Source organism: Medicago sativa, chromosome 7, assembly GCF_051527215.1.
Source record: "Medicago sativa cultivar Bolivia chromosome 7, Bolivia_mono, whole genome shotgun sequence".
NCBI classification, from domain to species: domain Eukaryota; kingdom Viridiplantae; phylum Streptophyta; class Magnoliopsida; order Fabales; family Fabaceae; genus Medicago; species Medicago sativa.
In genome coordinates, this window is record NC_140755.1 from 67,131,923 (window position 1) to 67,144,389 (window position 12,467).

General features: G+C 31.9%; 2 protein-coding genes across 2 annotated transcripts; both read left to right on the forward strand.

The window, feature by feature from the left end:
• Positions 1 to 3,806: 3,806 nt before the first annotated feature.
• Positions 3,807 to 12,398, forward strand: PHT4;2 (phosphate transporter 4;2). Its single transcript, XM_085724445.1, has 9 exons — positions 3,807 to 4,377; positions 4,963 to 5,189; positions 5,582 to 5,930; positions 6,032 to 6,076; positions 6,496 to 6,642; positions 6,966 to 7,103; positions 7,216 to 7,249; positions 7,709 to 10,402; positions 12,145 to 12,398. Exons 1-8 carry the CDS (start codon positions 3,955 to 3,957, stop codon positions 7,876 to 7,878), a joined length of 1,533 nt encoding a protein of 510 aa, XP_085580571.1. The 5' UTR covers positions 3,807 to 3,954; the 3' UTR covers positions 7,879 to 10,402; positions 12,145 to 12,398.
• LOC146907885 (uncharacterized) lies at positions 9,827 to 12,398 on the forward strand. The gene is made up of 2 exons (XM_085724446.1): positions 9,827 to 10,402; positions 12,145 to 12,398. The coding sequence occupies exon 1, from the start codon at positions 10,030 to 10,032 to the stop codon at positions 10,366 to 10,368; it is 339 nt and encodes a 112-aa protein (XP_085580572.1). The 5' UTR covers positions 9,827 to 10,029; the 3' UTR covers positions 10,369 to 10,402; positions 12,145 to 12,398.
• Positions 12,399 to 12,467: the final 69 nt, after the last annotated feature.

Genomic DNA, 12,467 nt, shown 5'->3' on the forward strand with positions numbered 1-12,467 from the left:
TTAATCAAAATAGTCTCTCGCGTTAAAATGTTATGTAATACTGTCATATCGGACCCTAAACATATTTGCTAACTGTCATATCAATCCTCAAAGGGCCGTTTGATGGTCAGGGTAAGGAAACATGATATGATACATTTATCGTATCTTGCTTAAATCTCATGTTCGTTGTACCAAAGAGATAAGATAAAATAAACCATTTTCCTATCCTATCCTGACATGCCTTTGTAACTTGCGTTTGATGGTCAGGATAGGGAGACAGGATATGATACATTAATCATATCTTTCTTAAATCTCATGTTTGATGCACCAAAGGGACAGGATAAAATAAACCATTTTCCTATCCTATCCTGACTTTCCTTTGTAATTTCTATCCTGAGTATAGGCTGGGTTAGAAATTATCCTGATGGGATTAGAAGATCATTCCTTATTTATTACCTTAATATTCTGCCATTTTTAAAATCTTGTCATTTTTAAAATAATAATAACATGTATTTTTTTATTATAATTAATAACATGCCTTTTTTTTTATAATATTTAATTAATTATAAGAGCAATTTTTTCATTTAATTATAATGATATCATGTTTGTTATCATGTGCGCATCAAACACATGATATGATTAATGTTTATCATGTTCTTATCATATCCTATCTCTATCAAGCTTTATATCATATCCTGCCTCTATCCTATCCTGACCATCAAACGGGCAGTTTAGAAACTATCTTGACATGATTAGAAATTCATTCCTTATTTATTATCATGATATACCGTTTTCAAAATGCTGTCATTCCTTACTTATTTATAATTAATTACATGCCATTTTTAAAAAATTTTAATTAATTACGAGCGTAATTTTCTCATTTAATTATAATAAAGTTATAATATATTATTTGTTATCATGTGCACATCAAACACATGATAGGATTACTACTTATCATGTCTATTTCATATCATGTCTATATCAGCCTCTATACCATATATTGTCTTTATCATATCCTGACCATCAAACGACTCCTACGAGTACTTACTTACGATCATAAGTCCCTATAAGAAAAAAGTTATTCTCAACATTGACAGACTATTTTAACTAACGAAATGCATAATCAGAGACTATTTTGAATTTTCAATACATTCAAAGGCTATTGTAGCTACTCGTTACATATTCATGGACCAAAATCACTATTACTTTAAGAAAAATTGATAGTATAATTAATATGTATATTAGTTATAACTATTACTGTCTTACTGAGCTTATCTCAGTTGGTAGAGACAATGCATAATATATGCAAGGTATGAGTTTCAAACCCCGACCACCACCAAAAAGTTATAACTATTACTTTAAGTTATATTAATATTTTTTTGGTGGTGGCCGAAGTTTGAACTCCAGACCTTGTACCCGACCACCACCAAAAAGTTATAACTATTACTTTAAGTTATATTAATATTTTTTAGGTGGTGGCCGAAGTTTGAATCCCAGACCTGCATATATTATGCATTGTCATACCAACTGAGTTAAGCTCACGAGGACTTAAGTTATATTTATTTATAACTATTACTTAAATTATATGTGTATTTAGTTTGACTTTTTATATTACATGTCAAATTATTAGTATTAATTTGTGTTATGTTTGAAAATTTGAAAAAAAAATGGATCTAGTGATTCGAATAAGACTTATTATTTTTAGTGACATTTTTTTTTCAATGAATGCTTATAGTCTTTTTTTTTTTGAATAAAAATGAATGCTTATAGTCAATGACCAAAGAATATTTATTCAAACAACAAATTAGTACAATTATTATTACATTGAGGTGAGGATCAAACCCTTGAACTTATTATCACCACCACCAAATATTTTTCTTGAATTGAAGGACTAAGAAGTCTATACTTTTGTTGTCTTGTGTGTTGCCTAAGGAAGTCACGCCAAGTATTAATAGTTTATTTGTCTTATTTTTCTTGCTTACAATTATTCTATTGTTTTGGTCATTTCTTTTATTATGGATGAACAGAGCAGCTTCTCGTTCTCCGAAAAGCAAATGGCTTCTTCCTTAAACTATTGTTTAACTTGACAGGGAAGTATTGTTGAACTTACTCAACATTATAAAAAAACCAATGAATGTTGGTTTAGCTGATAAGGAGTTAGACTCATATATTACGTAAAGATGTGAGTTTAATTTTCATCGACGTGGAAAACTCTTTAGTGACTTTTCTGTAAGTATCTCTATAAACATATTTTAGCCTTAAAACACGCCTACTCATAGGAGTCATTGGAATCGAACTAACCTAAACTTTTCTTCTTCAAAAAAACTTATACAAGAGAAATTAGATATCTTCTTGCAAGAACGGATCCTCTGCAGTGATATTTTTCTACGATGAGATCTCAACTGCTCATTGTTTATATTGATGCAATCAAAGTCAATTGAGAGGAAATTGGATGGTATAGATCTTCATTGAATTTTCTTCGATAAAAATTGCACCCCGATCTTCTTTATGTCAAATTGTTATTTAAGCTTATCTGAAAGGCAAAAGGAATAAGTTATATACACACACGCGCGCGCACACACACACATCTCACACACACACACACACCCCTTCATGTCACTATTATAAACAAATATGCAAGGTCCGGCCCCGACCACCAAAAAAAAACAAAAACTCACATTTTACATTCATTTTATAAATGAATAATGATATACTATATATAGGAGTATTATAGATCAGATACAACAATTTTTTTTAGGGAACATGCAACAATTATTTATTTATTGAATTTAAGGATATATATAGTATACCATTTATAATAGGGATTGAATCTGAATGGTGTACGTCAAAGAACCTACTACTTGGTAATTTATTTTTAAGGAAAACTATTCAAACATAATGTTGACCAAGACCATGTTTACCTGTTCTTAACTGCCCCTTTTGTTTTTAACAAAAAAGTTCTTCTTAAAAAAAGTCAATGGATCTGGTCAAAATAAAAAAGTCAATGATTATAGACATAGTAGAAGATTTCGTGCAACGAGGTTGGTGTCGTCGTTGTTACATGATTCATGTGTACTTACTCTCACACGTGGTGCCAAACACACAAATACTTTTTTTTCCTTCTAATTTCTAATACATAAATACTCTCAAACCTATGAAATTATGTGATTTTTCACATAAAAATCCTTTTTTGTATTTTGAAATAAATCATTTTTTGTATTTAACACAACCTCAACCAAGAGTTAGCTATTCCAAGAATCAACTCACAACTTGTGTTTATTCTCTTCGAATATTCTCAATCACTATATTAAAGAGAGCTGTTGTTTTGACATATAAAATCAAGATCATATTTAACGTTGTATAAAATATAGTCCGAGTAAGTGATAAAAAAATACTCCTCCAATCCTATTTATAAGAGAAAGACGAGTCAACAAAAATTTATGTATCGGAAAAAGTATTACATAAAGCGTTGATATTAAAAACGGTGTTAAGATCAAAATTTTAGCTTGATTTCAGTTATGACATGTGATGGATCAGCTCACATTACAATTAATTAATTTGACATTAAACGACGACTAAGATTAATGCGTGGAATCTGAATCCATATTGTCACACATCTCCATTCTTGAAGCCACAAATTCTTCATTTGACATCTTTTCATTTTCTCACCAACCCTACCAAATCTATCAAAAAAACTGGTCCTTCTTTTCTTTCTTTATTTCATTCTTTGTTTTTTCTTCTCTTTCAAATCTTGTGGTAGTTGTTCAAATACATTGCCATTGCACCAAACTCACCCTATATAACAAAACAAAGATACAAACAAATTTATCACAACCATGTTTCACACACAAAGATAACCCTTTCATTCTTCATCATTTTCCATTTCATAACAACAATAAAATCTTCATGAGTTTGTGATATGATAGTTTATTATTAATTCTTATAAGTTATAATCATCACAAATCAATATTCTTCATGGCTGTTACAAACTCATCAATATGTAACAATAACTTGTATTCCTCCACAAGAAAACATTCTTCTCCTTCATGTCATTCATATGCACCACCCCATTTGAGTTTTGTTAGTTTTAGGAAAGCCAAGTTTGGTTTTGAGACGAAAATCTCAACAAAGAAATTGGAATGGAAAAGTGGAAGAAGAGAAGAATGGAGAAAATGGAGTGTGAAGTGCACTGCAGAAGGAATAGATGGAGGAATGTTTGTGGGAAGGAAAAGTAGAGAAAATGGTATTGTTGTTAGTATTCCTGAGAGGTATAAGGTTGTGTTGTTGTTGGCATGTGTTATGTGTCTTTGTAATGCTGACCGTGTTGTCATGTCGGTTGCTGTTGTTCCTCTTGCTGCTAAACATGGTTGGTCTAGTTCTTTTCTTGGCATTGTTCAGGTACTAATACATATTGATTCCAAATCTTCTGATGTCCAACACATCTAGTTATATTCGATCGTGTGTTTTGTCTGTGTCAGTGCTTCGTATAAATTGACGAGAACAATTCATAAGTCTAGTCAATGGCTTGGGAAGAAGCTAGTATTACTTACTCCAATTTGAAAACAATGAAATCATTATATTACTTTATTTTTGAAACAATCATTATATTACATACTAGTTAATTTTCTGATTATTGGCAATAAAAAGTTTGTTTTTTTGAAAAATTTAGTTGATGACAAACATTTGTTTTTGTTCGGTCAGCTGCCGCGTTATGATCTTAGATATCTCAGAGAATCACGTTCGATTGAGACTGATGTGGTCTCAATCGCAGTTCTGTTGAAATTTTTTGAGGTCGAGGCTCGAATTGTGGCTGCAGACTTTTTAAAAGATTTCTGAAAATATGCATAATAGTTTCATTTTATTTGAGTGGCTTATGATACATGACAATATCTTTGACAACAAAACCAGTTTCACATGTTTTTGTTTGTTTGTGATGGACTCACTTGGCTAACATAAAGCACATATTTTTCATGCATTTATCAGTCATCTTTCTTGTGGGGTTACATATTCTCTTCAGTGATTGGTGGAGCTTTGGTAGATAGATATGGAGGAAAAAGGGTGATGACTTGGGGTGTATTGTTGTGGTCTTTAGCAACTCTCCTTACACCTTTAGCAGCCAACCACTCAACAATAGCCTTGTTGGCAATTCGTGCTTTCTTCGGACTAGCTGAAGGAGTAGCTCTTCCATCCATGAGCACTCTCTTATCAAGGTGATGCCTCTAAAATCTCCTTGGACATAAATATTTAAGGTTTAATTATTCATTTAGTCTTGCAAATATGGCTAACTTTGATTTTAGTTCTTGTAAATAAGTAGTTAAACCGATATTTAGCTATCTCTGATACATAACTTGGAGTCCAAGTATTGAAATTTTGGATATAAGATCCTCTTCAAATTTGTCTCAAGAGTCTCTTTCAAATATGGATATAAGACGTCTTTTTTATGCAACTTGTAATAGATACTATGTTGGAAACATAAACAAATTCTCTGTTCTAAACTACCAAATACGACTATAATCGCAATTGCATTGCTAACGGAGAGTCATCTAAAATCTTGATTTCATGGTTTTTTTTTATTGCTTATCTAATATTGTAATTTGAATAGGTGGTTTCCAAATAATGAAAGAGCAACTGCATTTGGAATTTCAATGGCTGGATTTCATATAGGCAATGTCATAGGCTTGTTGATAACACCAATTATGCTATCAACTATTGGAATTTTCGGTCCTTTTATATTATTTTCATTTATCGGTATACTATGGGCGATGACATGGTCGTATCAAGTTACAGATGATCCTTTGGAAAGCGATTTCATTAGCAGATCAGAACTAAGATTGATCCAAGCTGGAAAAACTGCTTCTCCAAAAAAGAGTAACAAGTTTCCTCCCATAGGCCTTATTTTATCAAAATTACCATCATGGGCTATAATATTTGCCAATGCAACTAACAATTGGGTGAGTTTTATTTTGCTTTTGAGTGAAGATAAGAACTTGCTTGATATCATAAATTTAATTTGAAGCATACTGATTTTTATTTGAACTTGCTTACTTTGCAGGGTTACTTTGTTCTTCTCTCATGGATGCCGGTTTATTTCAAAAGCGTAATTACTTTCTTACTTTGTTCTTGTTACTTATTACTTATAATAATAAACAACTTAGCAACATTACGTTGGTCTGAGTAGAACTTGACCTGGATCCCTTAAGCAAGGTCTCAGTTTGAGCCTTGCGAATGGAAAAAATGTCATTCGGGCCGGAGACCTAACTAAAGGTGGCCAGCCAGGTTCTCTGACAGAAATTAATCATCGGTGAAGGCGATGGATACATTGCACCTATAACATGGTTAACCATAACAATATAAACAACATTATGCTATTGTTTTTAACATAATGCTTAAAAAATATGCATACAAAGAATGAGCTAGCTTGTTTGTAAAATACACATGTAAAGGTTTATTTATTCTGAAATCCTATAACATTCAACAATGGAGTATTTTTTTTTTTTTTTTTTGTTCTTTCTGTAGGTATATAATGTGAATTTGAAGCAGGCTGCATGGTTTAGTGCAGTTCCATGGGCAACAATGGCAGTTTCTGGTTATCTAGCCGGTACTGCATCAGACTTCTTGATCAACGCGGGGTACCCTACAACATTTGTCCGAAAGATCATGCAGGTAACTCTTAAACAGTGAGAAATTATCTATTTTCAATTTGAAGCAATCAGTGTTGTTAAATAGCAGCTACAGTTCTGTGATTCGCTATTTGAACACATCGATATTGTTCTGCGTTACGCTATATCGTACAAAATGTTGTCAGCAGAAGGCTATAGCAGTGCTGTAGAAATGTTGCATAGCAGAATTTGAACAAAATACTATTTTCCGCGACCGACAACACTGAAAGCAATTATAGACCAAAACCAGATGGAATTCATATTAAGTACCGGAAACTATTTCCTTATTCATGTTGATTTTTAGTAATGCAATATATAAAATTGCAGACAATTGGATTTATGGGACCAGCTTTTACCTTGATCTGCTTGAATTATGCCAATACACCAACAATGGCAGCTACACTCTTGACTGCAGCTTTAAGCTTAAGCTCTTTCAGCCAAGCTGGATTTATGCTTAACATACAAGTAAGTTCAGAACACACCAAAATCTGCATATACAATACTTAAACATTATATATTTAAGACATTTCATGAACTTACAAATATATTAGTAACCTTTTACATTTTACTTTATCAGGACATTGCTCCTCAGTATGCAGGAATTCTACACGGTAGGAAGTTGAAAAAATGTGTTGGAATGTGTTTTTCTCCCTTTGTGTTTGACTTCAATATCTCTTTAGTCCATAATATGCATAGTTTTTGGTTAAAGTTTCTATAAAATAACTTTGTTTCAGTTTAGTCCTTGTAATATTCAAAAGTTGTTTTTGATCCTTATTGCTTTAGTTCCTTTAAGCATTTGCGCATAATGGAATTAGTCCTTAGTCCTATAATATGTGGAATCGTGAACTATATACAAGGACTAATTCCAACATGAACAAATATTATAAAGACTAAAATCAAAATGATAAGGATCAGAAGCAATATTTCCTGTGTTTTAGGAACTAAAACCGACAATTTTTTTTTACAGAAACATAAACCAAAAAATGTGTACGTTTTAGGGACTAAAAATTTGATTAAGTCTTTGTTTTTACATCATGGATCATGTTTTAACATTAAAGAAACTATTACAGGAATATCAAATTCAGCTGGAACTTTAGCAGCTATCATAAGCACAATTGGAACTGGTTATTTTGTACAATGGTTGGGATCATTTCAAGCATTCCTAACTATAACAGCATGTCTCTATGTTGTGACCACCATTTTTTGGAATCTTTTTGCCACAGGAGAGCAAGTTTTATGACTTCTTCTCATTGAAAAATTACCCTTAGTTTTTATACATCAGAAGCACAGAAATTACAAATTTCAAAATTTCATTTTTTTTTTCTATATAAGACAAGAATGGAAAGAACTTTTTCCTACCTGTAGTTTCATATCAAAAAGAAAATTGGAATATTTTCAGCTAAAAGAATTACTGCACAAAACAGCTATTGCTATTCTATTTTTCTATAGAGGAGATATTTTACTGGGCTAACTCTTGTGATTTTCTGCTTTCTTATTGAGAGGGTTTTCTATGTAAAAAAATTCGGCATGATCATTCTACTCTATTCCTAGTTTTTTTTTTGCTTCCGCAAAGTTTAAGTTTTGAGATCAAAGAAGAGGAAAATTATGCAGGCATTTCCCAACAATTCGTATCATAGCTCTCATAGATCTAGGATTCTAAAGTTTCATAGTAATAATAAAAGTTCTTAGAGTGCCATGTATGTAGTTGAAACACTATTTGGTTTCCCACATTCCGAAAATAAATATTACTACTGTCGTAGTGTTATAGTGTATGTCTAGAAAAAAAAATTACGCGGAAAGAGTTGGTATTTAAGTGTGTCTATTGATCCGCATTTGCTTTCCTCAGAACTTCCCTGGTGCACTATATTCACAAACTCATATTTATTCTATTATACAACACTAGTCCCATTAGGTAAAAAAAGTATTATCATGTGCAACTCAAGATGGAGAGAATTCTATCGCTCATGATGAAGATATGTTCAAGCTAATTGCTGGAAATTACACATATTAGAAGTCGATGATGGAAGACCATTTATAGTGCAAAGAATTGCGCGAGTCAATCACCTAGGAAGATAACCCTAGGAAAAAAATCAACAAAGACAGGGAGACCCGGAATCGAAAGACAATACAAATGATTTAAAAATACTTGGATTGAAGCTTGTTTGAAAATGTATCAACTTATATCAATGCACATGAATTTTGTATGAAACTTGCCATGAAGTTAGAGTACTCATACGATCAAGCTAGTTAAAAAAAAAAAACTCTAAGCTTGTAAAACTTCTAAACAAATCAATAATAGAGTTTATTAAATATTAGAGTAAAACTATTTTCCACCGACCAACAAAATACCTTAATAAAACTCAAAGAATTTTCTCCTTAAATGCATAGAATTTAGTCTTTGTTTTCACTTTCATTTCCTCAATATTTTTAACAAGGCTTAAATACGTAAAAGTCCCGCAAGTAAGAGTAATTTTAATTTTAATCCTTGTAAAAAGTTTTTTTTCTCGATTTAACCTTACAATATTAAGATTTTTTTTATCAAGTAGTCTAGTGGTTCGAAAAATTCACCTTGAGATAAATAAGTGGGGTATCCGGGGTTCGAACCTCAGCCCTACACATATTGTGCATTATCCCTTACCAAATGAGATAAGCTCATGAGGACAAGAAAAAACTTTTAATTCGGTATGCTAGCTACCTAAGCATTTTTATCTTATTTGTATGATTTTTTTGCATATTTAAGCATTTGAATAAACACATAATCTTATCCTTAAACTATCATTGTTTTATCAAATTAATTGCCAAACTATTAAAATCAACTAAAAATTTTAAACTTTGAAAAATACATCAATTTAGTCAATAAACTATCATAAAAAACAATTAATTTTTTCAACCAGATGGATTAAATAGTTGAATGAAAGAATAATTTAAGTACCGACTTTAGCAAAAAGTTAAATTGATAAAAAAAAATGAAAACTTAGAGATAAAATTAATTGTTTATTAAGATACTTTTTCTATAAAAAGAAAAGTGAACCAAAGAGTGTAAGAAAGAAAAAAGGATGAGGATTAAGAAGAAAAGCTTAAGCATGAAGTCACTCTCACAGATCAATCCAACACAACAACAAAGACGACCAAACCAATCCAATCCACACACGACACCCACAAAACAACACAACACAACACTCTTCCGTAGAATTCAATGCAAAACATCCTCTTTCTTTGTATTCTCCATATTTTCCTTACCTCATAAAAATCCCAACTTTTCTTCCAAATTCACATTTTCACAACAACCCTTTTCATCTTTTGATCTAAATCCTTCAATTTCATAACCAAAACAGATTTTCATCCATTTTCCCATCTGGGTTTTGAAAAAAATCTTATTTTGTGAAAGAAAATGAATTTTAGAAATTTGGAAGATTTCTGGGCTTTTTATGTGAGCCAACATTCAAAAAGAGCAACAAGACATTGGCACTTTGTTGGAACGGTTTTGAGTTTATTGTTTTTGTTGTGTTCTTTTTTGTTTAGTTGGTGGTTTTTGTTGTGTGTTCCTTTGTCTGGTTATGGATGTGCTTGGTATAGTCATTTCTTTGTTGAGAAGAATGTTCCAGCTACTTTTGGTCATCCCTTTTGGTCTTTTTTGTGTGATTATAAGATGTTTGGGTTGATGCTTACTGGACAAATGGATAGAGAGATCAAGAGGCTTGGAAAAAGACCTGTGTTGCAAGGGTTTTGATTTATGTGTGATTGGTTGGTCCATCTTGTTTGAGGTGAGTTTGCATCTTAACTTGTGTGTGTGTGTGTGTGTGTGTGTGTGTGTGTGTGTGTGTGTGTGTGTGTCTTGTTTTGGTTATTGGTTTGATTGGTTTTTGCTGATATATGTTGATAATTGAATGAAACTAAGGTGTGTGGGTGAGTATGAGAGTATAAATTGCTGGATTAGGACCTGTTTGGATTGATTTATTTGAGTTTATCTACTGACATAAGCACTTATTAGATAGTTTGGGGGCTTTATGGAAACTACAAATTGACATGTTCATAAGTTGATTTTAGCTTATTTCCATAAGCTCTCCAAGATAGTTTATGAAAACGACTTATAACCTATATGAAAACAGATTCACTCTATTTTATCTTTGTTATAAGTTGATACATAAGCACTTGTATAATGAACGCTGAATTAAACAAGCACTTGTATAATGAACGCTGAATTAAACAGTTTGTCCTGCTAAAAATATCACAGCAGGACAAAGGCATAAGTTGATTAGAATTGGAGTAATGGAATTTGGGTTGGCTTGTGCTATATGTTCAGATACATAGATGTTGCAATTGTGTTGATAACATAGATGGAAAAACGTCTTGGACCATTCAGTCCTTTTAGTCTGACCCGGAACCGATCATGTCACCGTTTCAATCCACGAATAAGATCACTAGTATATGAGAACCGGTGAAATTTGACTTGCTGATTTGCTATGGAAATCGGTGACTTGGCCGCCGAACCACCATAACAGTTAGAAATGATGTTCCACATTAGAATCATACAATTAAAATAAGTTTGTGAATGTCTACTCAAGTATAGTATGAACTATGAAATGTTAAAAGTATGATATGAATCTATTTTGGAATTTCTGCAAGTATGAAATTTACAGCTATGAATGTTTTGATATTTTGTAATATATACCAATTCAACTGATTCAATTAGTGATTCATTTGTTAATCAGTTACTCGTTGACTCAGTTCACTGGCCATGTCAATGTTTGCTCCAAGTTTTATAGCATAAACAGAAACAGGGCCAGTAAATATTTACAATTACATATTTCAGTTAGAAATTTTGAAAAACCTGTTGTGCATCGGGGTAACATTATTTCATAGAAAGATCTTCTTTTTGAGCTAACCATCATAACCTCGAAAAGATTGCACAAGATGTGAAAGGCTTTTAGTTATCTTCGCTTCTACGTTATAGATGTCAGATGATACTATGCTATTCCACCTTTTTATGTCATCTTAAACTTGATTGTTTGGTGTACTTCAGAGGTTTCAGAAAGGCTATTAGCTTTCCGTCATAAATCTTTTTTCGGAAGTCTCTTTGTGCATTTACTTGATGATAAAGTATGCTTTTATGTTATCAGATAAACTTGAAGTGGTTTCTTTACGGTATAGTTTCATAAAGACCTCAAAAGTTTGGAAGTACCCTCTTTTTGAATCATGTGGCATAAGACAAACAATTTATGCATTATACTTCATCTTGAAAACTTCTACCTCTAATTGGATAAAATAACAAAATAAAGCTACTAAATTTCCATTTGATCATCTATTATCTAGATTTGTTGCCGTCAAAGTTAGGATTGTTTCATACCCTCTATTTGATGCTCTTCCTATGGTTTTTAAGTTTTACGTTTTCTAGCCTAATATTATGAGCTTTTGAAAGCTTTAATTCAGCATGTTTAGATTGTCTATACTCCATAAGACTAATAATTTGTACAAAAGTAACTTCATTTTGTTTTCATTTGGACAGTCTCTCTGCAGGTTTGTCAGATTGTGATTTTGAGCTTTGTAGTGCTTCTTCAGATCGACATCGATGCAGGAAAGCTTGAAGCGTAGATGGATTCATATGTGGTCGTGCAGTGGGAATGATGTTGTATAGTGTTCAAAATTTAATAGTATAACTATGATATAATATGAAGCATACCACCACTTGAAAAGTTGTAACCAAATAATACCATTTTTATGTGGTGTGTTCTATCTAATGCAGCATTCAACTTACCCTCATTTGCATTCTAACAGCTTTTTCTTTACCAATATACATTTTTACTGAAAACTAATTTTGGGAACTCCATC